Here is a 25,914-nt window from a genome sequence, read left to right on the forward strand (position 1 = left end):
GGTAGCCGTTGACCACTGTGGATTGCCTTTACACGAGGACAACAACCATGCTGGCAAATCCTCGGGACTAGTGTTGGCTGCTGGGGATGGTCCCTGGCCCTGCAAGAGCTGTGAAGGGGCAAGAACAGGGCCAGGCACAGCTCTGCAGACCTTCCTTATCCTGCAGACACTGCACACATCCGAAGCAGCAGCCCGTGCCATCAGCATCAAATCTGAAGCCAGCTCGTGTCTGGGAAAATCATGAACTTACAAAAGGGGAAAATAATAAACTTTTAAAAAAACCCCAACCCCTCAGAAATAGCATTGTCTGCCTGTGTCCTAACCCTCAGGAACCATGGGTTGAGAGATCAAACCTGATTCCTCAAGGGACCGATATCACCATTTGGTATCAATTTTCCATCTGACTGCTCCTTTTTAGGAATTGTTTCTCTTGCTCCAGAAAACGAGCGCTCCCAGGGAGCCACCGAGCGCAGGGAGCCCTGGCTGTGTGCCGGCGGCTCGTCACCGCCCCGAGCCCCACGGCCCCGGATTGCAGCGGGTCCTCCCCGCCAGGCACCACCCCTCACGGATGCACACCGCGATGGGAAGGCGAAACACAGACTCAGTATGTGGCCGTGGTCTGGTTTGCCCCAACAGAGCCAAGGTTTGGCACATGAACCGCCACGGGAAGGTGATGGCAGAGCGACCTGGGGAGCCCCGTGCCCACAGCAGCAAGGATGGAGCATCCCCAAAAGAGCATCCTCAAAGCTCTGTGTGATGGGCTACAGCTGTGGCTCTCACTGCCAGGACACAGTGGCACCTCGGTAAAGGAGCTGCTCAAAGCAGGGCATACGTTATATTTTTTCCTTCCCTTTTTGAAGGGCAGAAGAATTTCTGGGTGGAGGAGCTCATGAACGCACAGACTTTTTCCCAGAAATGGTCCAGCCCTGATACTAGTGACTAGCAAGGCAATAAAACTAAGCCCCTGTGTCCTCATGAGCAGGAGGTAGAAGGACATTTAGTCACACTCTTTAAATGAGGCATTGAACACCATAAAGTTTAACGCCAACATCCAACACACACTTGGGAGCAGAGACTTCTCTGCCAAAGCCCAGCAGCCCTCATTCGCTTTCTGCAACGATGATAACACGCTCGACATGGGTCTCAACACATTTGCACGTGTGGAGGGTGTACCCACGGCACGGCTTGTGCCAGGGGTGATGCCAGGGTCGCCCAGCCCCTCCGCCGTGCTGCAAGGGAAGGGATGCAGGCCGATATCTCTGCAGCACGGGGCACCTCTGGGGCAGGCTGGGTGGCAGCCAAGGCGGCAGCCGGCTGTGCAGAGCCTTGTGCTGGCCAAGCACCGAGGGCCAGGGCTGCCGGGCACCTCTCGTGCCAGCACTGCGGCGCGGAGCAGAAAAACAGTTTCTGCTCGCTGTCAGGCTGAGAAAGGGCTTAAACCCGAGCAGACCCCTGGGCACACCCTAAAGAGGGGGGATCCAGGATGAATCCCCAGCTCGCACATAGGAGGGATGCTGGTTGAAGCTGCACATACCCGTCCAGGACCTGAGTCCTGCACCACAATGCGACACAGCAGAGATCCCTGCCCAAGATAGGAATAAACCCAAGCAGCACAGGAGCTTGGGCAATCCCCACAGTACCCAGGCATGGGCAGGCCACGCAGGCTGTCCTCCAAAATCACGTGAGCTTCTTGTTCTTCCAGCTATTTCCTCCCAAAGAGGTTAATTGCGGCCAAATTCAAGAGAAACCAAGTGTCACAATTCACTTCATCTCCTCCTGGTACTTCTTGCCTGGCCTTTAGGCCACACTATGGCCTCACACAGATGGCTGCATGCACATAAAGCTCAGTCCCCTATAGCTGCCAGGGAGAAAAATGCTTCCCTGTCAAACACCATGATACCACCCCTGTAACTACACCAACATCAGCTACATGTTGGTTTCTTGTTTTGGTTTGTGGTTTTTTTTTGTTTTGTTTTCTTTATTTGTTTGCTTGTCTTATGTGTTTTGTTTGGGGATTTTCAAGCAATAAGAGTCACAGCTCTGCCCCAGGAGACATGCCTGCCCATGACCTCTGCAGCAGCAACCTCACTCACCACTTTGCGTCGCTGAAGGATTTTGTCATTGCCGTAAAAGTCCTGCACGTAGGGGACTGGAACCACAGCTTGTGCGTGCTCAGGAGCAAAGCTGGTTGTGATGAGAACTGGAGCAGCTACACATCAGAGCAGAGGAAAGGCTTGCTAAATCTCAAACTACAGGCTCAAACCAGAGCCTCTTCTGCCTGCCAGGGTTTTAACCCAGCACAACCAGTGATGGGCACCTGGGAGCACTGGAACACAGGTGAAGGGGATAACACAGAGGCTGCTCATGGTGCAGGAGGGTCTGAGCTGGATCTGAGCCCCCTCCCCAGCCCTGCAGCCCCAGAGGGTGGCTGGGCTGAGGTTACTTCAAGGAAGGTGGGATACGGCTGGAGAAAGGGAATGGGAACAGCTCCTGTGCTGCATTTATACCATGTTTACACAAGCACCCTAACCCCAGTGCAAATGGGGAGGGCTGTGTTATCTCTGGTCTGTCTTCCAGAGGATCTGGTGGAGGCTCTGTCACACATAAATGGGGGAAAATAAAGTAGACACCAAGCCCTGAAAGTACGCCCCCATCCTTTCTGATCCCCCCACCTGCACTGCTGCCCAGCTGGGGACACTCAGTGATAAAGCACCTCATGGATGGAGATGACCGGGTCATCTTCCATGGCCACACCGGGCTGGGTGAAAGGAGGCTTCCAAAGTTCTGCATGGTAAAATGAGGTGGTTGTGGTAATTACTGAACCTGTGGAGGCCAATTAAAACCCTTGGGAGAACATAAATGACTCTAACGTGTCTTGGCATGGGGGTGAAGGAGATGGTGGTATGCTGGCTCTGCTGCAGCAAAGGAGTGTGTTGCACCAGGGGTGCTGGCTGTGCCTTGGTGTTTGGGCTGTCACAGCCCTGAGTGCCATGTACAACAGCGAAGGGAATTGGCAAGGGAGAATGAGTCAGGGCCAGGAAAGGACTTGGGGTTATGAGAAGCGTTTTAAAATGAATTGGAAACTTCACAGGCAGGCACCAAGGTGACTGAAGCGCAGGAGAAATATAATCGGAGCGCTCTGAGCTGATAAATAACCACATTGCAGCGTGGCCGACCAGCTGTGGCCGCAGCCGGTGCACAGGGAGGGGGGACGAGCGCCAAGGAGCTCTGCTGATCAATCCAGCTTGGCAGGGGTGTAAACCAGGCAAGCGGGGGCCACAGGGGATGGAAAATGGGCTAATAGCCTGCTGGGCCTTCTGTGCTGGTCCCAGCTCTCGTCAGCGGGCGGGGACCTGGGCGCTCTCCATCCCTGCCTCAGTTTCCCCATCTTCAGGTGGGCGCCCGGAGCGGGGTTTGCCAAGCGCCCTGAGGTCGATGCATGGATTCTATGGGCACGGTGAGTCCGCCCGCCCCGGGGAACGCTGCTGGCCTTGCTGCGTGTCCCCCCACACCCCGGTTTGGTGGCATGAGGGGACACAGGGACGGCACCGCCCCCACCCCCCCCGTGTCTGTGTGTCCGCGTCCCCCCCCCACCCCCCCCGCACAGAGCCCGGAGCCTCCGCGGCCCCACAGCGCCCCCTGGCGGCCGCTCCGCAGCGCTGCACCCCCCCAGCACCCCCCCAAAACAAACCCGTACTGTAACAGGCATACCTGTACTGAAAATAAGAGGTTTTGCAGCACATTTTTCTGCAAAGACAAATAACACCACCCCCCCACACCCCCAGATTGCACCAGGACCAATATTCCAGTGTTTTATTTGTTTTCACCTATACAACAGCAATTAGCACCGGTTTATCATTAAATTAAAGCCTCAAGCAGGTGGGGCTGAGGGTAGTTATCTTTGATCCAGTTTTCATTGATGTAGTTAGCTTTGCCCCATGCTTCTGGGTGTTACTGGTGTGAGCTGAAGCATCCTGTGCCTCCCCTGAGACCGTGCCCCTGCCTTCCTCCCATTTTCGGTTGCCGCTCGCTGAGGCCGGAGGCTGTGAACCACTGTCTGCAGGTGGCTAAGTTTGGTTTCAAGGCCAGAGAGAGTTTACAGCTGTAGTTTAAGCATCACTCTCAGTGAGGACTCATGCCACAGAAATAATTCAGTACAGGCCACAAGAAAGGATTTGGCTAGTCCCAATCTACCTGCAAAACACACTTTGGGCATCTGGGCAAGTTCAGCCTGTGGACCAAGTTTGGGGTAGCTGCTACCCTTCCTCTTCTTGACCTGGGCTGCATCGCAGCTGCTCCTGTGACAAGACAGCCTAAACCCACCTGCAGGACTGGGGATGTAGGAGCTGCTGGTGTCAGTTTTAGCTCCTGTGCTCTTCCTGCCTAGCAAGAGGGACAGAGGTGTAAGAGGAACTTAAACCTTGCCTCACTAGAAGGTCACAGGGCTGTCCTAAACAACTGCAACAGCTTCCAGACCACAACAGTATCCACACCACGCACAGTGCAACAAGTTCTCTGGTTAAAGAGAGACCAGAGATTTCCCCCAACTCTGCTTTGTCCTTGCCAGAGGCACCAGCACTGGCCCCTGTGGTTTTCCCAAGGGCTATCCCGGCTCCTGGTTGGAAGCAGGGAAGGCAGGTGAGGTAGCCAACTCCTGATTGGTAGCTAGCCAAGACTATCTCTGGGCCTTGGGCTTCCTTCCTACTAAAGAGTGACCCCAGCCCACCTACCCCTAGTTAACATCCAGCCCCAGATCCCCCAAGACATCATTTCAGAAATCCGCAATATTTTAATCAAAACCTACTAAGGCCATCAATAACTTTCATGATTGCACATAGCTTCCTCCATCTTAAAAGCACAAGTATCTTCGTTAAATACCCAAGGACAGGGTCCAGCTCCTGCCTTCCCCCTCCCCTCGTGCAGGCAGGACGGGCAGAGCGACGCGATGGCCTCCCAGCATCCATGGTGTGTGGCCGGAAGAGCTGACCCTGGACGGCTGAGCAGGCAGCAGGGACAACTGTCGAGCCGAGTGACAAGTCAGATGTACCACCGAGTTTTTTGGCAAGGCTCATCTCATGCAGTCACCTAAAGCAAGAAGAAGCTAAGTAAAAGGGTTGTGGGCTGGGATCACTGGAGCACAAGGTCATGGCACAGAAATTGGGGTTTTAAAAGACACCACTGTACTCTCCAACACATGCAAAGGCTGGAGCAACCCCGGGCAGGCTTCAGGTACCCTGGGAAGAGACATCACTGAAGACAGCAACCAGAATTGATTTGCGGTGTAGTCCAGTCACATCAAGTGGCAATAAAACCATAAGTGGCTTCAGGATAGCATGAGATGAACGGTGGCTTTTAAAAAGATCACTAAATCCCATCAGTGCTACATATACAAACCTCATTTATTTTAAAGGCTCCTATTAAAGTGCCTTATATTCCTAGCAATAGGCAGTTTTAAATTGCAAAATAACTTCTTGGATCAACCAGTGACCATCTTCATTCCTACTGGCCCACAGGGAGAGGGGCTGTGGCAAAGGCCAGCTCCTTGGGAACAACACTGTATTTTGGGTGTCCGGATGAGGTCTCCCATGCCCCAGCACGGGAATGCTGGTGCAGCATTACTGTTCCGTGGCTTTGCCGTGGTGCGCAGGGTCTCTGCTGAGCTGCCCAGAACAACTTCACCTTCCAGAGACCTCTGGAGATCCAAAGCAGGTCTCACCCCCAGCACAGACGCGTGCCGGGGCCAGCGGCTCAGGCTTCAGCATCGTCCTGGCTCAGCGTGGCAGCGTCGTGTAGGAGCGGCGTTGTCTCGGAGGAGGGGGGCAGTTTGCTCTGCGTGGTGGGGTAGCACAGGCTCTTCTCAGCAGTGGTTCTCTGGAGAGGAGAGGACAGCAGTTACAGCCACACACTCGGCAGTGGCACCGTGCTCAGACCTGACCGTATGCAGGTGCCACCACATCCCCACTTGGGATATGCACGCCCCAAACCTCTTGGACTTTCATGGGGCCAAGAACCCTTTTCTGAAGGCTTCTTAATTTGAAGATTTTTGCATCTCCTCCCCTATCAAAACAAAGTTATTTCCATCCCTGCCCAGTGACACCTCTAACACCCCCGTACACCCAGCCTGAAGAGCTGTGTCATCAAGTGGAAAAGCTATACGGCAAAGTCAGCATGCTGCACAGCATCAGAGAAGATGAAAGGGAGATGGACAGGGTCTTCTCAGAGACACAACAGCTTGAAGACCCCCATATCCCAGCCGCAGTAGAGACACAGACAGCACCCATACCTAGTGTAATGGGAAGTGCAACCTCTGGGGAAGGTGAAGGATGGAAGCTGGTGCCTTCTGGCACCACGAGGAAGGCTCCTGCTCCACCTAAAGGTTTACAACCACAAAATAGGTTCACCACCCTCAAAGTTGAAGAGGAGCCAGATACGCTTTCAAGCAGATCACGTGGGCTCCCTGACCCTAAATCATACAAGACCCCCAGGAGGAAACAGCAAGTGACATTAGTGGGTCACTCCCTGCTGCTGGGGACAGAGGTACCCATCTGCGCACCTGGCTGGTCATCTAGAGACATTTGCTGCTTGCTGGGGACCTGGATTCGGGGTGTTGTGGAAGGGCTGTGAGGCTTACCCAACCCTCTGCCTATTACCCAATACTTCTGTGTGGGCACCAACGATACTGCCAGGGCCACACGTTAATTATCAAAACTGACTACAGCACTCAGGTGGGAGGAGATAGTCAGGGCAAAAAAGCTGATTGATATTCAAGGATCACCTCCTCCAAGCTCAAGATTGGTCCATCCCAACGAGCATCCTGAGTCACAGAAAACTGCCAGCAGGCCTACGTGGGTGAACAAGGAGTTCCTGGCCAAACTCAAATGCAAAAAAGGAAGCATTACAGAAGGTGGAAGCAGGTAACCTGGCAGGAAGAGAGGAACGCCCTCCCAGCATGCAAAGATGAAGTTAGGAAAGCCAAAACCCAGCTGGAATCGAATCTGGCCAAGGATGTCAGAGATAAGAAGAAGGGTTTCTATAAGTACACAGGTGACAAAAGGAAGACTAGGGAACATGCAGGCCTGTCGTTGAAGGAGGCAGAGGACCCCACAGACCAGAGGAAAGTCTGGAGCAAGGAAGACATACCCTTGGTGGAAGAAGATGAGATCAGAAAATATTTAAGCAACCTAGACATACATAAATCCATGGGCCCTAATGAGATGCACCCACAAGTGCTGAGGAGCTGGCTAGTATCACAGCAAGGCCACTCCTCATAATCTTTGAACAATTCTGGCAATCAGGAGAGGTGCCCAAAGCCTGGAGGAAAGCAAGCATCACTTCTATCTTGAAGTTCAAGAAGGAAGACCTGGGGAACTACAGGCCAGTCAGCCTCCCTTCAGTCATTGGGAAGGTGATGGAGCAGCTAATCCTAGGAATCATTTCCAGGCACATGAAGGACGAGAAAGTCATCAGCAGTAGTCAGCATGGCTTCACCAATGGGAAATCATGCTTGACCAAGCTGATAAACTTCTGTGATGAAATGAGTGGCTTGGCAGATGAGAGAAGAGCAGTGGATATTGTCTACCTGGACTTCAGTAAGGCCTCCAACACCGTCTCCCGTAAGAATCTTGTAGAGAAGCTATGAAGTATGGGCTGGATAAGTAGTGAAGTGAACTGAAAACTAGCTGAACAGTCAAGCCCAGCAAGTCATAGGAAGCAGCATGAATTCTAGTTGGAGGTCAGTAACTAGCAGTGTACATCAGGGGTCAATACTGGGTCCAATCCTGTTTAACATCTTTATTAATGATCTGCAAGTTTGCTGATGACATGGAACGGGGAGAAATGGCTGATACACCAGAGAGACGTGATATCCTCCAGAGTGACCTCAACAGGCTGGAGAAAGGGGCTGACATGAACCTCATGAGGTTCAACAAGAGTATGTGTGGTCTTGCACCTGGGGAAGAACAACCCCATGTGCCAGCATATGCTAAGAGTCATCCAAATCTTAAGCGGCTTGGCAGAAAAGGACCTGATGGTCTTGGTGGATGCCAAGTTGAACATGAGCAAGCAGTGTGCCCATGTAGCAAAGGCAGCTAACTGTGTCCTGGGCTGCACAATGAGCATTGCCAGCTGGTCAAGGGAGGTGATCCTTCCCCTCTACTCATCACTGGTGAGGCCACTGATGGAGTACTGTGTCCAGTTCTGGGCTTCCCAGGACAAGAGAGATGGAGCTGCTGGAGACAATCCAGCACAGGGCCACTAAAATGATTAAGGGACTGGAGCATCTCTTATATGCACAAAGGCCAACAGAGCTGGGACTGTTTAGCCTGGAGAAGAGAAGGCTCAGGGAGATTTTACCAACATATACAAGTATCTGAAGGGAGGATGTAACTACAGAGCCAGGCTCTTCTCAGTGGTGTCCAGGGGACAGGACAAAAGTCATCAAGCACAAACTTAAACACAGGAGGTTCCATCTGAACATTAAGAAACACTTGTTTGTTTGTTTGTTTTTTTAAACTGTGAAAACTGTAAAAACTGGAACAGGTTGCCCAGAAAGGTTGGGGAATCTCCATCCTTGGAGATATTAAGAGACATCTGGACATGGTCCCAAGCAACCGGCTCTAGGTGACCCTGCTTGAGCAGGGGAGATGGACTAGATGACCTCCAGAGGTCCTTTCCAACCTCAACGATTCAGTGATTTTGTGATCCTGTAATACAAATCCAGATATTTTATACATCAGAAATTCCCTCTTGAAAGCCTTTTTATCGAGGCTCCCTGCATGCAGGAGGGGAGTGACACCCATCATTTGACTACCTCTGTTACCCCCATGAGTTTTTACCCATTCAAAAACTTACCTTTGGATCTCAAACACTTGGAGGGGGTGAAATAGTCAAGAAAAGTGTTTCCTCACACCAATCCTACTTTTCACCCTGATCCTTACTGATACTATTAGGGCTGCAGGTCATGTACACCAGGAGAAACAATAAGAGCACGTGCTTGCAGCCTGGTTAAGTGTGAGTATTAAGGTATCTAAATTGCCCTGAATAAAGCCATGGGACAACATCATGATATCAAAGCTCGCCAGGAGGGCATGTCTGCTAGATGTGGACAGAAAACATTTCTGTTTGATTGGTTTTAAGCAAAGTTTAATCAAATCAGGATGAGAGGAAAGTGTGTTACCTTGACTGGGTACCCACCTACAGTCTGGCTTCCTGCAACACCATCCCCTTAACCGGAGGCAGCTTTTCAGCAGAGGTGGCCTGGTTAGCCTCATTACTGTTTGAGTTCTTTTTATTGCTGCTCCAAAATAAAGAGCATTTTTCCTAGAAGACAATCAGGCTAGTTTACGGTGCACTTGGACATGAATTCCACAAGGGTTCCAATTTTAGGAGGCTATTTTAAATCACTGTTTAACTAGAATCTAGTTATTAATAAAGATTTCAAAATTTAGGTTAAACTGAGTCCTATTTAAGATTTTGGTAAGTGTCAAGCCAGTTTTAAAATGGTCTGTTTGCCTTTTAAATGCATCACCACACAGGCTTTAGGCTATGTTAGCAGAGGAGAGTTGCAGTGCTGCATTTGGGCATGTTTTACACCTGTACAATTTACACATTTTTTAGAACTGCCAGTCCAACAGATGCATTTCAAACTGGCTCCACTGTAGGTGAGGCTAAGATTTAAGTGTTTCACAGTACCTCATCTGGACTGGGTTTAGAGCACACTGCTCCCTCCAGAAGCCAGAGGCATACAAGATACTCCAGGAAGGAGTTTGGTTCAGGGAGGCCTTCACGCTGGCAGACACGTGAAGGTGCGGTCAATGCCCCCTCTGACATCTCCTGTGACTTCAAGAGAGAGGACTGTGCATGATTAAGCAATCATTGCCAGATCAGCAACACTTCAATCAAATGAGGAACACACCTTGGCTGCAAATTGCTGTCTTCCAGCTCTTATCTATTCATTAGGCAGATTTTCATGTGTTGTTGCACAGGTCTCTTAGAGATTTATAAGGTCATTGAGGCTTTTTAATCACTTTCCAGGTAGTCAGACACTTCCTGCAGTTGATTTTTAGTTCTAGCACTTCATGACACTTTTCACTGAGCGCCCAAATACAGCTGGCTTATGCCTGGGTTTGGAATATTTCACAAGCAGATATTCAGTTGACTTGAGTGAATTTAAAATCCAGCCTTTCTTCCTAACCCTTTCTAGCACGGTTAAGGCTCTTTGATACAAGGGATTAAAACTTGCACAAAGCAGGGTGAGGAAATGCCAGCCCAGGGCTGTATAAGGTCTTAGAAATAGCTGCCCAGCAAATATAGACATTTTTCAGATATGCTGGTGCTATGCACCAGCGTGAAGTCTGTTTGCCAGCAATCACCTGCATTTGCTGAAGCAGAGAGGTTGAGCACCCAAAGCCTGACCATCTTGGGAGCACAGTAAGGGTTTAACACTGAGCCCTTGGCCCTAGCATCGCTCCCACCCTGCAAGGAAGCGCATGGAGGAACAAGGGGATTTGGGATCATGGGTTTAAGTCAATTAAGCAGTTGTAGGCTTGGTTAAAATCCAATTACGTGATACTCTGAGAACCCTGGCACTATTTAAAGTGGGTTTGCATTAGCATTTCAGTAAGGGCAATTACAGGAGGTTGAGGAAAAGCAGCCCCTCGCACGTGTTCACCCCTTAGCCCACTCTCATCCTAGGCATTGCCTTTTTATCCCAAGTAGCCTCTTCACTTCTGTAGCTTTAGAGCCAGCTCAAGCCGTCTGACTGTAGTGCTAAACTAAATAAGCTTGCTCTGATACAGGTTAGGATAGGGAGCTAGATCTCTACTTGCAAGAGCTAAAGCTTTTACAGAGCTAAGTATTATCAGATTAATGTTTTGGAGCCGGAGGCACGGATCTCCACCAAGTGTTTTAGCTGGTTTATGTTCTGTCCTTACAGCTCAGACTCATGTGCCAGCCAGGCACCTCCACTGCCCACCCCATCATGAGCCAACTTCTACGCAGCTGCCAGGTCCCTGGAGGCTTCAAAGGTCTTCCTTCGCTTCTCAGTCAGCCCAGATCCACAAAGGCCCTGAGGGTTTAACTTCCAGAGCTATTTGGAATAGTTTGCAGACAAAGCGAGTGAGTTTCAGGGAGAGTCCAGTCTGGGTTGAAAACCGGTCACGGTGTCTATGCCCCTTCTGCAAGAACACAGCGACTGCATTTTGTTTGTGAACAAGCTGTGCAAGTAGCTCCCTCTCCTTGAGAAGGCTCTGTTCAGATTAGAAAACTGTTGGGACCCTGCAGAGATGCACAGATTTGTGCAACGGCACAGACTTGTTGCTTTCTACGGAGGCTAGGTGGATGAGCTAGGCTTGTTCTTTTATTAGCTGGATGAGCTGAGAAATATCTCCTCCTACAGGAACCCACTTTCATTGATGTTGTGTGAGAAATGCTTTTATGTTATCTATTTGCAACCCAATTTCTAGATGGCCGAAGAAGTCCCACTGCTATGTGTTGGCACCTGGCACCATTAGGACATTATTCATGGCATCAGCCAATGTTTCCTCAGGAGTGTTAGATTGTCAGCCCAATCTACATCATCTGATTAAGTCTGATTTGATTAAAATAATTTTCCACTAGACATCTGCAAGTTCTTACCTGACTTGTTGCCATGAGTACAGCTGCTGAGATAATGAGTGGGACACTCAGTCCAAGGAAGATATACTGCAGGTAATCCAGCAGGGATGGGATCAGCACCAGGTTGGTGTAAAACTGCTTTAGGACTGAGCCTTCGATGGATCCACTCTGCTCAAAAAAGCAAAGTTGTCAGTGGCATTTCCCTCCCATCCAGGGCTGAGGCAGACCAGCTGCACAACTCCTCTCCCACCACTGATTAGGGAATTTATGCAAGATTGAGTCAGGCCAGAAGTTTTTACTAAGTAGTTGGAGTCAGCTGGATATGCACACAGCTGGAGACTGCACTCCCTGGCCCACATTAGCATGGAGATGCTGGCAGCTCTGTTCTGGGCCCTATTTAACCCCACATCTAGGACAGAGCCAGAGGTTTGCCAAGTATAGTGCAGGGTTTGTTCAGCTCAGGGGGATTAATGATGTAGCCAAGTATTGCAAAGCCTTCTGTTGGTGCTTAGTTAGTCTGTCTGGATTAAAGATTTATCCAAAGTGGAGTTTTCCCCCTCCTGCAGGAGAGGCTCTGCAGAATCAGGCTGAAGAAGGCAGCTCACCTCTGCAAACCACAGCAGCGGCAGGACCACTGGCTTAATCTTCCCTGTTTGACTAGGGAAGAAAAAAAAAAAAAAAAAAAAATACACACTTAGATTTCTGGTTGATCAGATCACAATTATTGCTATAATTCTTCCTAAAGGGATGGGTCTGACAGACTGATGGTGGCCAGGAAACCTGTGTAAGGAGGTAGCAATTCCTGCTGCTTCGGTGAGCTGCTCTGCCCTTGAGGGACGAGGCCCAGCTTGGGCCTTTCATGCAAGAGCAGTGCTTATGCTTCCATTTGTGCTTAACCGCCTGACGACAGCAGTAAGTGCCACCCCAAATCTGGGCTCCAGGGACATGAACTCGGTGAACTGGAATGCTGAACTTCATGCAGCTCCAAAGCATCTCAGCCACCTGCATGGTAGCAGAAGGCGGTGCAGACAAGCTCACAGCATCAGAGCTGTCTGCTGGTGTACTAGAGCCAGTCAGAGCAGCAAGAGCACGCTCCCACCCTTGTGGCTATTTAACATTTAGCACCACACAACTTTGTTACAGAGCCCTTCTGTTTGCTTTCATAGAGCTGAGAGGGTCTTTTGGGGCAGAAGCTTCAACTGTCAACCCTGTAGGCAGTGTGTTTCGCCTCTCCGTGCCGGGTGTAACGCCTGAGCAGCAGCACATCGCAGGCGAGCTGCTCCTGCACCTCACCGGGAGCAGCAGCTCGTCCGCCGGCTGTCTGGTCGGGTGTGGGAATGCTGCAGGAGCCGAGCAAACAGGCAGCCACACTGCTAAAGGATGGCGGTTTGAAGTCACTGGAATAGCTGACATTTCACTACATGAGCCAACTGGCTTCTGCAACCACGACAATGGGTAATGTTAAAGCTACTTCATCTTTGGGGAGAGCCAACTCTGCAGTGACCCCAGCGTCAGCAGCACTCCCTGCTCAAGGAAGGGAGATGGACATTTCTAAAAGGTGATTACTTACATTATACCAGACACCTGCTTTATGTACAGGTTCAGTTGGAGCTTGATGGAGCAATTCATGGGGATGCCTGTCATCTGCATAAGAAGAGACCAACCAGTTCACCAGTAAAGCCAACATTTGTCTGGAGAGCTTTGCAGAAGAGCAACCCTCTGCTTTCCATCATAGCTGCACTGGGTGCTGCCTTCCAGAGCAATGGATTGGATCATCCAGAGATCCACCTCAATCACCACACACAAGAACAGGAGCATGGCTGGGGTTTCCACCAAAGCACAAGCATCAGTCAACCAGGCACCAGTTCCCAGGCTCTGGGGATGACTGCTCGTGGAAGGACAGCACTGTCCCCATGGCAGTCTGCAGTCTGTCCCCTTCATTTGAACGCTCACCAGCCAGTGAGACTGTTGCACACAGCAGTGTCCAGGAGGAAGCACCTCCTGAGGGCACAAAGCTAACCTGAACAGAGGTGGCTGCTGCAGAAGGCAGCACGCATTCAGTGAGCAGGCAGCACGACCCAGGGAGGTGTTGTGTGACCCAGGGCTCATGGGACTGAATATAAGCAAGTTCAAATTACCAAGTAACATATGCAATCTGTAAGAGACTCCTTAGGCAGGGTGTTTTAGTAGCAGCTTCAGTGTTTTTTGAAACCTGAAAAGCCTCTTCTGTTGTTCATCCTACCAGCAGCAGGATGGAAATGCATCAATGCAAAAGATACATATGCACAGCAAAGGACAAAACATTTCTCATAAGTAAGAACCAACAGATATCACTGTCCAGCAACACCTTAAGGCCATGAAAACACCACACTTCAAAGCGGGTCTTGTTGACACCCATTAAGGCATTGGTTTCTGATGACACTGCAGTTTTGCAACACATTTTTAAGGGCAGAAAGTTTTTATTGGATTGCCCCTGTCTGTACTCATCAGGCTGCAGCTAGATAAGAATATAGTTAATTTTACTGTTATCAGTAGATGTTTGATACTATAATAAACTTAATTAGATTTCCATAGCTGTGATAAGCAGGAAGAACTCAATGCCTAGATAAGAAGCACAGCTTACCTTACCTCAAGAGAGGGGATTGGTTTCTTGCTTGAGCAAACATCACTGAACATTTGGAAGATCCGACCATGTGCAACACAGGCCGTGGGTGGAAGATCCCAAAGTCCCCTCCCTGTCTGCAGCTGGGACAATGATGGCTCAGGACATCCCAACTCATCACCACTAGAATGGTGGCTTCATCCTTATGCTATAGATATGCAAGAAGTGTAACACAGCAGCAGTCCAGTGCAAAAGCAGCCAGTTAAATGGTCAGGTTGAGAGACTGGAAGAAGCCAGCCCCAAAATTGCAGCGACAGCTTCAACTGCAACATGGTCTTCAGACTTTGCCAGTCAGCTCTCACGACAATACGTGTTTGCAGATTTGGGGCGTAACTGGGCTGCTGCTAGATACACCTCCTGGTGTTGCAGACCTGAGTCAGTAAAAAGAACTCAACTGTACTTATTGAAACAATTATGCTTATAATTAATTCTGCAGTTCTCTAGAAGACAGGTAAATTATTCAATTAGTTTATGGCTTTGACATTTTTATCTGCACATGTCCTCGCCAGTCTTTGCACTATGGAACCTGCTCAAACTCAGTGCCACGAGAGCAGAGCAAGGCTATCACGCAGCCGGTGGTGGGTCCTCCAGATCAGCCCAGACCTTGACAGGCTCCCTCCCTCCCTCACTCACCGGGTGCACATCAAGGAAAAGCGCGTGCTGGTCCTTGCTGGGGTGGAGGCCTTCGACAGCACTCACCAGGGCTGGGTCAGCATTGTAGAAGTGGGGATGGGAAATGAATATCGGTGCATCTGGATGAGAACAAAGACACCTTAAGCTCATCCAAAACCCACCTGAGACTTTTTGTTGAGGTTTTTAAGCTGTTGCAGCACTTGTTCTGAACAGGCTTTTATACTCTTCTCCTCCCAACCAGAAAGCTCTGTCCCTCCCTGCAGCTTATTCCATTGCTCTGGCAGGGTTAAGACCCAGCATTTAAGCCAATTCATGCACCACACAATGCCATGGTAATTTGCTGTGCCCAGACATGGGGTTAGGACACTAAAGCTAAATTCTCACTCCTGTGTGACCTGCATCCAAAGTTAAAATTTCATTTGACAGTTACATGGCCTGCCTCTTCCTACCCTTGCTCCCCTGCCTGCTCCCTCCCCAGCCCAGGGGACATAACACTTGCACTGTATCCTTGGGGCGCTCCCACAAGTGCCAGGCTGTTGTAGGGCCATGGACCAAGAGGACTTTGGGCACAAGGATTTTCTCTCTTTCCCTCCTTGCTGAGATGCCTGCGGGAATGCAAGCGAGAACGCCATGCACACAGACCCCTGTGGTACCTTTTAGCACTCCAGCAGATAGCAGAGCCAATTTTCCAGACAGCCAAGCCAGTATCACATCCCCAGTTTAATATTGGTAGGGCAGGGAGAGTCCGGGGAGGAAAGGACTTACTTAGCCTACAGGTACTGACGTTCTGGATGCCGGACTGCATGCAGGGGCAGAAGCCTTCGTTGGGTGGATAGTCCGTGCCATTGGCAAAGAGAGTTTTCGGTGCCACAAAGCGATAGGTGGGCACACCCTTGAACTTCCCAGACTGCTCGTACACCAGTGTCATGGATCTGGAAGGGTTTCAGTGGAAAAGGATCAGGATGAGTCAAGAGGTTCCCAGCCCAGAACCAGGCCCTTATCTTTGCTGGATAAGATGTGGCTGCAACGTAACTTAGACTTTGAGATCAAGATAAACACTCCAAGCAGTGCTTTGGATGGGGAATGAGTATTTAAGCCATTTGCTTTCCATATTTTAGGCACAGATAAAGGGTTGGTCAGGACTAGTTATGGAGAGAAACCACAGACTTATAAATCTGTTTGCAGTATCCAGATGAGATTTGTTTAAAGGCATGTAGTAATCCCCAGGGCTGCTCTCCAAGAGATAATACCCTCTTTGTGCAAACCTTGGCTCTGAGGTGCTCTATCACAGGGGATGGACACTGGCTAAATCTCTTTTGCAGCACAACTCCAGCCTATAGGCTGTCAGAGGGATGGAAAAATTTTACCACATTATGCAGCAAGATTTCTTCTTGATACAACAGGCTAGTGATGTTATGTTGCATTATTGCTACCAGGTGGCCAGGACAGATGCAAGTTTTCATGAGGGAAGTTTGCTCCCTTCACATGTGAGTGAGGCTTGCCAGGATGCACACAAAGGGGATGCTTATTCCCACAGCTGCTTTCTGACACCAGGCCCAAGGATGGGGGATTTGGGGCATGTTCAGCAGTTACATGCATGCCTCTTAGCTGTGCTCACCTTCCAGTAAGGAGGCAGAGGCTGCTGCCACACATCAGCAGGATAAAACATTTCCTACCTTACAGGGACATCCAGGTAGCTGCATCTCAGCATCAGCTGCCCTTAATGGGCAAACAGCATAGTAGAGGAGTCCTGCATGCCCTGCAGCAAGGTGGGTATGCTCCTAGTCTATCAACTGGTGTTTGTGACTCTTTCCTAGCCAGCTGGCTAGCAGAGAGGCTGAGACAAGAGATCTGGGGAGGAGACAGCACTGCCCGGTGAAGAGGCTGAGCCCCTTCTCCTACAGCACTGTCCAGTGGGAACATCATCTGCTAACATGAAACCAAGCTTGGTTTCCTCCACTTCACTTTATGCCTTGCCTGGAAACACACTCTGTTTCCTAGAAGATTTCTGTAGCTTTATAGAAACAGGTACGTGTATTTAAACTTTGATTACTGGCAAACTCTAAGTTCTTGGCTCCCAGTCATTTTGTTATTTGCATGTCCCTTGTGTAGAGAAATTCCTGCACTAATACTTGGCTCAGCTGACTTTGCTTGTTCACTGAAGAGGTCATTGTTCTCTATTCAGCATTTGCTTGTTTTGCAGCACTATCTACAAAGCCTGAATCAACATTATCTCCCCCAAGCTGGAGACAGTTTTGTGCCATGCCTGCTTCCTGGCCTCCCCTCCTTCCAGCCTTGGGGAGTTTCCACACAGGCAGGCTCTGCAGGGTACTTTAACTCTTGTGTGATCAGCTAAGGTCGGGGTGTCTTATACAGCACAGACATGCACAGCAGTGCATGAACTAGGCACAAAAAAAATGAAGCGGCAGCCTAGGAATGGTGGCACAAGCCCGCACACCCTCTCCCCCCGCGACATAACTTCTGCAAGCATTTAGTCAGCTGAAATCATTCTGCAAATAGTTATAGCTGCATTTCCTTATAACAACTCTTACTTCTCCCTCTTGCCTCCCACATCTTATCTAGACTGTTATTTTTCTACTGATTCAACAAGGGCAAGTTAGACTTCTCCAGTGATCTGGCAGGTATTTATGAATACCACAAGACACTGGCAATTAGACAACTACACTGTTTGCAAAGCTCAGATACTGCAGCACTGAACTGCAGCTGAATTTTAACTACAGAAACGACACCTAAGGTACTCGGTGTGCACAGGACAAGTGTTGCATCTCCCGCCACCTGCACAAGGACAAGCTGGAAGCTGTAGCCTCACCTGCAGGCATCAGGGCTGTAGAACTCCAGCGATGTCGGGGACATGAACGGTGGCCACATCTCCCCCGTGGTCCCATTGATCATGTTGCACTGGCTGCTCCGCCAGTAGTTCACCTGCGGGCCAGATGTTGAGAGAAGAGCTCAGAGCGACGAGCTTGCTGGAGAGTTGGCTTCCACCCCTGCATGGGACATCCGCCACCCTACACTGCTTCCATAGCAGCTTGAGAGAGCAACACTGAAGAGCTTCCAAAGATCTTTCCCATTCAAACATCTGCCCAATTAATGGAAAAACAAGACAAGATCCACCTGTCTCAAGTGCTCCTGCAGTGGTTGATCTGTAGATTCAGTTGATTTTAGTTAGGAGCAGAATTCCACAAGGGAAAAATAAGCACCCCTTTAAACAAGGGTATTTAAAGTAACGCCTTAAACATAGGCCACAGGAGCCTGGGACTTCAACCGTTAGAAGCAACCAGCCCCAACAGCATTTCAAGAAAGTCCAAATGACATCAATGATGAGCTGACTCAATGCTCCATGACGAGCCTCTCATCATATGGCTGCCTTCTGGCAATTTGCTAGAACAGAAGTTGCAGCAGTCGAAGTCCTGTAGAAGTCCTGCCTTCAAGCCTATGACCCAGAGATAGAACAACACTGAGAGCTTTCAGTTTATCTTTAGACCAGCCATTGCCCCCGTATTGGAGGTTTGCTACCTGACATTTACCTTCTTTAGTCCATTCCATGAATCCACCATGTGAACTCTACTGATGTTCTTCATGCCTGTGTTCACTGTGAACAGTCCTGAATTGGAGTTGTTAAGCTGCAGAGAGAAGAAATTAGCTATTAATTCATTATAGGCACTGAGACTGCAATATATTAATGACTTTGCATGCTTCATCAACTCTAGGGGTGCTTCACACTGGAAGGTACTGAACTTTTACTTATTTCAGTTGCCAGTGACAGCTTCCAGCACATGCATTTCTGCCTGAGGGGAAAATTAAAGGCAGCCTTACACAACCACCACCAGCTACACATGGCTGCCCCAAACAGTTTGTGAGGGGGATAGCCCAGACACTTAATCCCAAGGCCAATATTGCTGTGATATTAGTGTTCCCAAGCAACAGTTTACTTACCTCTACAAATAAGCCAAATTTCCCCTTGAAAGGAATCAGGCCAGGAACAATCATATTTATTGTATCTATAAGAGGGTCTTCATACCCCCACATGATCTCCCCCACTGTTCGGTTCACGAACGCCTCCTGTTTCAGGCCAGCCAGAGCTCCACTCAGTAAAAGCTTCACAAAGCTTGGCAGGTTTTCCATCATTACAGCCGCTCCCTGGGAAAGAAAACAAACCTCTGAGATGAGAGCCCAATCTTTACTAAAGCAGCAGCAATTCATCTTTGGTGCCCAGCAAGGTCCCCCTGCTGCACTGCTCTACAGCCCTGGAGAAATCCTTTGGATAAACTGAGGCTCACCATATATCCTCAGTTTGGGAAGAAAGCTCACAGGTTTCATTTCCCCTGAGGATGCTCTGACAAGGCTGCAGACTCGAGTTCAGCTGCTTTGCCAGCCCTTCTGCATACTCTGCTTCTGGAAGGGTAACAGCCCAACATGACAACCAACACCCAGAAAATTGTATTTTGTAAGCTTAACCCACCTGATGGCTTGATTAGCCTTAAGCTCTACAAGAATGCAATCTTTGAGTGAGCACTGGGCATCATTGCCCTCCCCACAAGCTCAGAAGCTGGTACCCATCCATGGAGCGAGTTCTTACCATCATCAAAATGTTTGGCACAATGATGTACTCATCTTCACTGCCGTTGGACAAATCTGGCTGGAAGAAGAGTTGCCGGTACTCCAGGAAGGAGACTGTGTCATTGTCATGGAACGTAATATTTGTTTTATACCTGAACTCTCTGCAAAGAGATAGGAGAGATCATGGGAACCTTCCCCCCATGCAGTGCCCCCGCAACGCCCGTGGAGCAGGGATGGGCCACACAGGCCTGGCCTTGCTTCTGAAGAACAGAGGAAGGAGACCAAATCCCAGCAAGAAGCCATGGGAGAGCAGAGGAGGCACAGGAGGTGTCAACCTCGCACCCCAACCAGGAGTAGTGTCTGGCAGGAGGGGACGGCAGCCTGAGAGTGAGGCATCCCTGACAGATTGGATTCTGCAGCAACCGGCAGACACCAGGTGGTTCTTCCCAGCTGAGAAAAAGGGCCTGCAATGCTCCACAGTAGCACAAGGTTATCCCCAACATCACAAGCCTGTTACAGCTCCCGAGAGAGCTGTAGCTCAACTCACCAGCAAAAACAAAGTCCTTTATTGTGGAGCCTCTGTTTTATGTCCCACATTAGGCAAGGGCACTAATCTTGCTCAGCAGGAACACAAGGACGCTATTAAGCTTTGCTCCTTTGTTTATTCTTATTTACGGTAAGTGAAGCCTCTTCCCCAAGCCAAGTGACTGATGCGATCACAACATACAGAATCCCCGTGGTCTCATGGCGTGACCTGCCTAGCAGAGGGGAAACAAGGGCATATACATACTGCCAGGTTTCCCCACAATGCTACTCAAATAGCTTTGGATTAAACCAGTAATCTGCCCACATGAGCTTGCTTAGGCTACTGACCTGACTTTCCCTATATGTGTAGGCACTAATGTGTTTAGTATCACTGTTGACAGATAAGTTCACATGCTCAACTCTACATCAACCGTCATTTCACATTTTGGGTCCAGAGAAGCATCTGGGGCTTCAACTACCATCCTCAGACATGTCGAATAGACCCAGCCCTGCCTGGGTGGGCCTGGCCAAGCTTTAGTGCTCCATACTGGTTCTCATGACCAGAGCATTCACGTTAGGCAGATTCTGGGTCTCACGTTAGACAAGAGGTCTTAGGCCAAACCGTGAAGTTTGACACTGAGGTAGCTCCAGCTCTGGAGCCGGATTCTTAAATGCACAGTGAAGATGAAATAAGTCTACTCTGAAGATGAGGGTCGCCCACCACCACACCAACACCCCTCATGACTATGCTTGGACCATATCAACCCAGGCCTGGCTGCCCAACAGGTCCCAGCACGGGACTGAGCTCCACAACTCAGTGAAGCACAGACCAGCCTTACCACGCCAGTGGCCAGAGGTCCTGCTTGTGGCTTTAGCAAGATAAGAGCAATTAGAGCACATTTGGGTCACTTTAAAATCCTGTGCCGCTGGACTTGCGCCAAGTCTGCTAATGCCATGCCCTCCTGTCAGAGGAGTCAGACAGGAGCCTGGCAGGCAGCATGGTGGCCAGGTTCACATCTAGCTGGGCCACAGGTGGTAGCTGACCTGTAAACGTAGGGTCCACGCTGGGTCAGCACCGGCTTCGCTCCCTGGAGGACCTCCTTGGGGTTCAGCACTTCAAAGAAGTGCACTGACATATAGAAAGGAACGGGAATGTCCTTCCACATGCCGAAGGAGATGCTGTTGGGGTCGATCCTGACGTTCTGCAAGAAAACGAAACAAAACAAAGAGTAAGGAGAGACACAACTCTTGGGCTCAATGAGCATATCCACCCTTTGCTCCACATCAGGCCCAGCCGAAGGTGGCAGTTCCAGCAAGGGCTCTCCAAAGGATCCAAGCGTGTTATGCAGACCAAAACCAAGCCAGATCTAAACTGGGAACTCATATATGCAGAAGCATCAAGTTCATGCCACAGGATGTCTGTAGGCTTATTTATTCAGGCGCAGCTTTCCAGATCCTACCCACAGGATTTTGGAGCTGCTTTGATGTGATGGAAGCTCGCTCTGCGCTAGACAAGCCAGCACTGAATTATTCACAGCTCTGCATGTTTGACTTGCCTGGCAAAAACAACCCTGTCCCACAGGCCTCCACTCGCCTGCCAGGTTTGGCAGCTCCACGCAGCCAGAAGCAGGCAAGGGCTGGGAGAGGTGGCACATCCACCCGCACAACTGCTTGGGTGCCAGCAGGGAGGGCCCATTAGATTCCCAAAAAGCAGACAGAGAACTGGGATGGCGACCCAGCTGTATCCCAACAGTGCCGTGCAGGACACCTTTGCGTCCTCTCAGCTGCCATCCTGCAGTGACTCATAGTTGGTCATAAGGCAGGTCAAAGGCAAGGCACAATCATGGTTTCCATATCACTGTCCTGTTTGCTGGGAAGTGCCTGAAGGAGCCCAAACATCACTTAAGCCCTCACCAGCTGGCCAGCCCAGGAGCTGGCATCTGGGCACATCTGTCTCTACTCCCTCCCTGCCTCCCGGGGGCTGCCTGATGGACAAGAGCCTGTTCCTTCTTGAGCATTTATTTTGGGTGTGTTCCACCATAATCTTTGCTCCCTTTGCAAGCACAAGCCCTTGCCATGGTTAAGTAACCCAGGCATTTTATGGAAGTGGGTTTAATCCACTAATTGGTGAAGGCACGTGGGCATTACCCTGCTGCAGCTTGGCAGCCCCACAACAGCTCTCCTGCCTTGGAGCAGTTCAATCTGACTGTGCACATATTTGCTGCCACAGGGGTTGAGAAGGAAAGCTGCCGGAGGCTTCCCCACAATGCCCCATTTTTAGTCATTTCATGGTGAGGCTGTGTTACCCACAAGCAGCAGGGTTTTGCACACCCTTCACTCAAGCCCAGACCCTCCAAGCCCTGCCCCTGAGTAGATATCTCCATGGTGCAGTGTAACCCACCCAGCAAACCCTTCCCACCTCCACATCAATGTCCACGTGCTGCTGGCTGAAAGCCTCCATCCTGCCAGCCTCCAGGATTCCATGGCAAAGAAGCAGCAATAGGACACATTTTTATGTAGCCTGCTTTATAATCCTTACTCCCAAGTGTCCAATAGGGTATGAACAGCAACATCTGCTTTCCTTTACTTGCTTATCTGTCTTGCACTCCCTGGATCCCTCATTGCATATGCATTTATTTATATAATATGTACACAGTCAGGTGGAGCTGCATCCCAGCTCTCTGCTATTCTCAGCCCTCTCCCATGTGGGCACAGCAGCTCTAGCTACTCCACAGATGCTGCTAAGCAAGATCTACTTAACAGGGTAGCCTTAGAATTAAGCTCCTTGTATGTTAAACCAGACACGGTCGTATGTCTGAAGTAAAAATAGAATATTTTTCACTGATATGTTTGACTCCTCCTGACCAGGCTGACGTCTGTTCCTGAGGAATTGAAAAGAACTAGCTACTGCCTGTGTCCTCCAGACAGGACCAGAAGAGCAGCAGCTCCATCAACAGTGCCCAAATCCTGCTGCTCTGGCAGGGAGGCTTCAGCCACTCTGCTCAGTAAAACCAAGAGCTGAGGTTTCCTCTTCAGATTGAGAGAAGCAGTCAAGCTATGTGCAAGCGCAGACCAGACCTCATCCTCCACATCCTCCCACCACCATCCTCATCGCCCTGATGAAACAGCAAAGGCAGTGCTGTCAGTCTTCTCCCAGCTTTCAGGCAAGACAGCACAAGAGTTTCCAGGTGGAGAAGAAATGTTGAATGACAGATGAGTTGATGTAGTCTCACTGTGTTAAAGATCTTATCTTAGGCGGGTCCCCAGCACTCCACAAAAGCAAGGTTCCCAGGTTTTTCAGGGCCATTGCTGCAGGCAACCCAGCTCCCAATGCAGATTCAGTTTCTGCAAACACAGCAAGAACTGGGCTCCAAGTTCCCTGTTTCTACTGTGCGTTTCCCTACACTTTATTCAAAGATATCCCCGAAACTACAACCCTTTTTGCAGCTAAGTGCTTCTCCATCAGGATACACCAGCTTGACCTTCCATGCAGATCAGGGAAGCTGGCACGGGCAAGCCAGCCTTCACCCACCCAACACCTGCCACCATTTTGGGTTATGATGCAGATATGGAGACAAAGGGCTTGAGATGAAGGGAGGAGACAAGGGTTGGTCTTTTCCTCATCTTCTGTTCTCATTGTAAATTACTAGGATTTAGCTAATCAAGTAGAAAGAATTGGGATTAGCTAAAAAGAGGGCAGAAAGGTTTTTGCACCAAAAAACATCACGCCTGTTCTGCAAGGGCCATTCAGCCTTTTATTTGCAGGTACCAGCTCCTGACATCCATGAAACTGGACAGAGTGACTTTTACTGCTTAAGCCACAGGACTGTCTGACTTCTACGTTTAAGTAGAAGTTGGTTTCCAGATGAGATTTTGTGTCACACGTAACCACAGCCATTGTCTATGGGGTGTTTATTCACCTCTTTCATCAGAAGAACATTTCCAGATGCTGAGCCGGGTAGGTGTGAGCTTGGAGAAATGCCCGGGCAGGGGGCACACCTCCTTTGGGCTGAGAGAAAAAGGTTTGGCTAAATGTGGGAATGAGCCAATTGGTTCATTACAGCAGGATAACTGGTGTCCCGACAGCAAGGACGGGAGCACTGATTCCCACTATTGTGCATCACTTACTGAACAGACTAATAACTCCATCCATGGCCCCACATTTTAACCGTGGGGGACAAACATCTCTTTGGCCTCAGGACCTCTCTTGTGGATAAGACAGGTCTTCAGAGAAGCAACTCTTTAAGTTTTTGGTCTAGGAGGAGATGGTGACTTGGGGGCTGCTCCATGCACAAGGCTCCTTCAGAGGACTCCTGCACATCATCTGTCCCATTTCCAGTTTGGAAAGCATCTCACCACAGTGTATCTGAGCCTGGTAGTCTGCACACCTATTTATGAAAGGAGCAGCTAGCACTGCAGGTAAAGGCAGTAGGGACAGGAGGAAGGGCTGGTGCTCGGGGCAATGCACCAGCACCGTCCCCCCAGAAAACCTCCAGCTGCACGACAAGCCCTGGCTGAGCGGGGGGTGAGAGCCCCTTCAGCCCAGGCACGTTTGCTGTAACCAAGGGTGGAATACCTTCAAGCTCGGATTTTCCTGCACCGAGATTCTGAGGCTGCTCAGGGCTGCAGCAGTGACGCTGGAGCAGAGGCGCTCCGGGGCTCAGCTGTGCCAGGGAAGCATGCCCGTGCACCAGTCCTGCCCGCACCCCGGCTCCAGCACCCCCCACCCCCAGCTGTGCACCACCATCACCCCTGCACCTTGCACCGACCCCCTGGCTGCACACCAGCCCCACACCAAGCCCCCAGCCACGCACCGGCTCCAGCCTTCCCAGCCCCCACGTACCAAACGGGAACCCTCCGCCACGGACACGCACCCCCCTACCCCCGCCTCCCGGTCCCCGCTGACCTTGACGACTTGCTCCTTGACGATGAGGGGCCCCACCAGCAGCAGGCAGACCCCCAGGAGGGCGCAGACCGCCCCGGCCAGCCCCAACCCCACCGACACCCTTCGCCGGGCCGCAGACATGGCGCGGCACAGCAGCGGGGAGCCCGCCCGCCCCCAACGCCGCCGCTTTATGCCGCCGCGGCCCGGCCCGGTGCGGCGGAGGGAGCGGGGCGGGGCGCGGGGCGGGGGCGGGGCCAACCGCCGCCGAGCCCCGCCCACTCGCTCAGCGCGCCCCGGGCGTGGAGCGGCGGAGCGGGTAAACCTGTGGGAAGCGGAGCCCTGTATGTATGTATAACCATAAAACCATCTAGTAACATAAAAATTTATTTAATGTGTATATATATAACCATAATAACACATCGCCATATAAAAATATATTTAAATGTATCAAACATATAAATAGATAAACGTATAAATATATACATATTACATATGTGTGCGTATATATACATATATACGCACACATATATGGCCCAGGCCACCCCCGGGAGGCACCGGGTCCCTCCGTGGCCACTGCATCGGCAGGCAGGTGGCTGCGGGCTTGCTGTCACAGCAGTTATTCGGTGGTTTTGGGAAAGGGGGCACGCGCAGGAGGCTGGAAGGGGCTTCTCAGGCGGGCAGCCATCGGTCAGGGACATGGGGTCCGGCCCCAGGAGGAGAAAACATCCATCACCTCTGTCTAACCCACCTCTGTTTTTCTAAGGAGTTGGGGGTTTTGTCTATCCTGTGCATCTAAAGTGGTTCTGAAGAAAAGCGTGCTTGAGACTCATCCCTAGAAGTGTCTGGAAGTCAGCAGCAAATTAAAAATGAAGAGTTGGGTTTGACAGCCTATTTTAAAACAATTATACCCATTGCCCAAACTCCAAGTCGATCTGAGATAAAGGGTCTAGAAACTAGAGAGCCCCTACCCGCAAACCGCTGTTCTCTGTGACGTGGGGCGTGGGCGTCGTGGGGA

At 50.4% G+C, this 25,914-nt stretch overlaps 1 protein-coding gene across 3 annotated transcripts; it reads right to left on the reverse strand.

Annotated features, from left to right (window-relative positions):
• Nucleotides 1–4,769: 4,769 nt before the first annotated feature.
• On the reverse strand, nucleotides 4,770–25,134 carry SCARB1 (scavenger receptor class B member 1). 3 transcript variants are annotated; one of them, XM_033008237.2, is made up of 12 exons: nucleotides 24,921–25,134; nucleotides 21,059–21,216; nucleotides 19,509–19,650; nucleotides 18,866–19,069; nucleotides 18,457–18,552; nucleotides 17,739–17,851; nucleotides 15,674–15,840; nucleotides 14,909–15,027; nucleotides 13,184–13,257; nucleotides 12,219–12,270; nucleotides 11,635–11,781; nucleotides 4,770–5,871 (listed from the first exon to the last, which is right to left on the reverse strand). In XM_033008237.2, exons 1-12 carry the CDS (start codon nucleotides 25,038–25,040, stop codon nucleotides 5,749–5,751), a joined length of 1,515 nt encoding a protein of 504 aa, XP_032864128.2. In that variant the 5' UTR covers nucleotides 25,041–25,134; the 3' UTR covers nucleotides 4,770–5,748. The 3 variants fall into 3 exon arrangements, with proteins under 3 accessions (XP_032864128.2, XP_032864129.2, XP_032864130.2); XM_033008238.2 differs by lacking the exon at nucleotides 4,770–5,871 and adding an exon at nucleotides 8,603–8,702; XM_033008239.2 differs by lacking the exon at nucleotides 4,770–5,871 and adding an exon at nucleotides 8,713–9,318.
• Between the last annotated feature and the right edge of the window lie 780 nt (nucleotides 25,135–25,914).

Source organism: Tyto alba, unplaced genomic scaffold (genome assembly GCF_018691265.1).
Source record: "Tyto alba isolate M040663 unplaced genomic scaffold, T.alba_DEE_v4.0 Super-Scaffold_44, whole genome shotgun sequence".
NCBI classification, from domain to species: domain Eukaryota; kingdom Metazoa; phylum Chordata; class Aves; order Strigiformes; family Tytonidae; genus Tyto; species Tyto alba.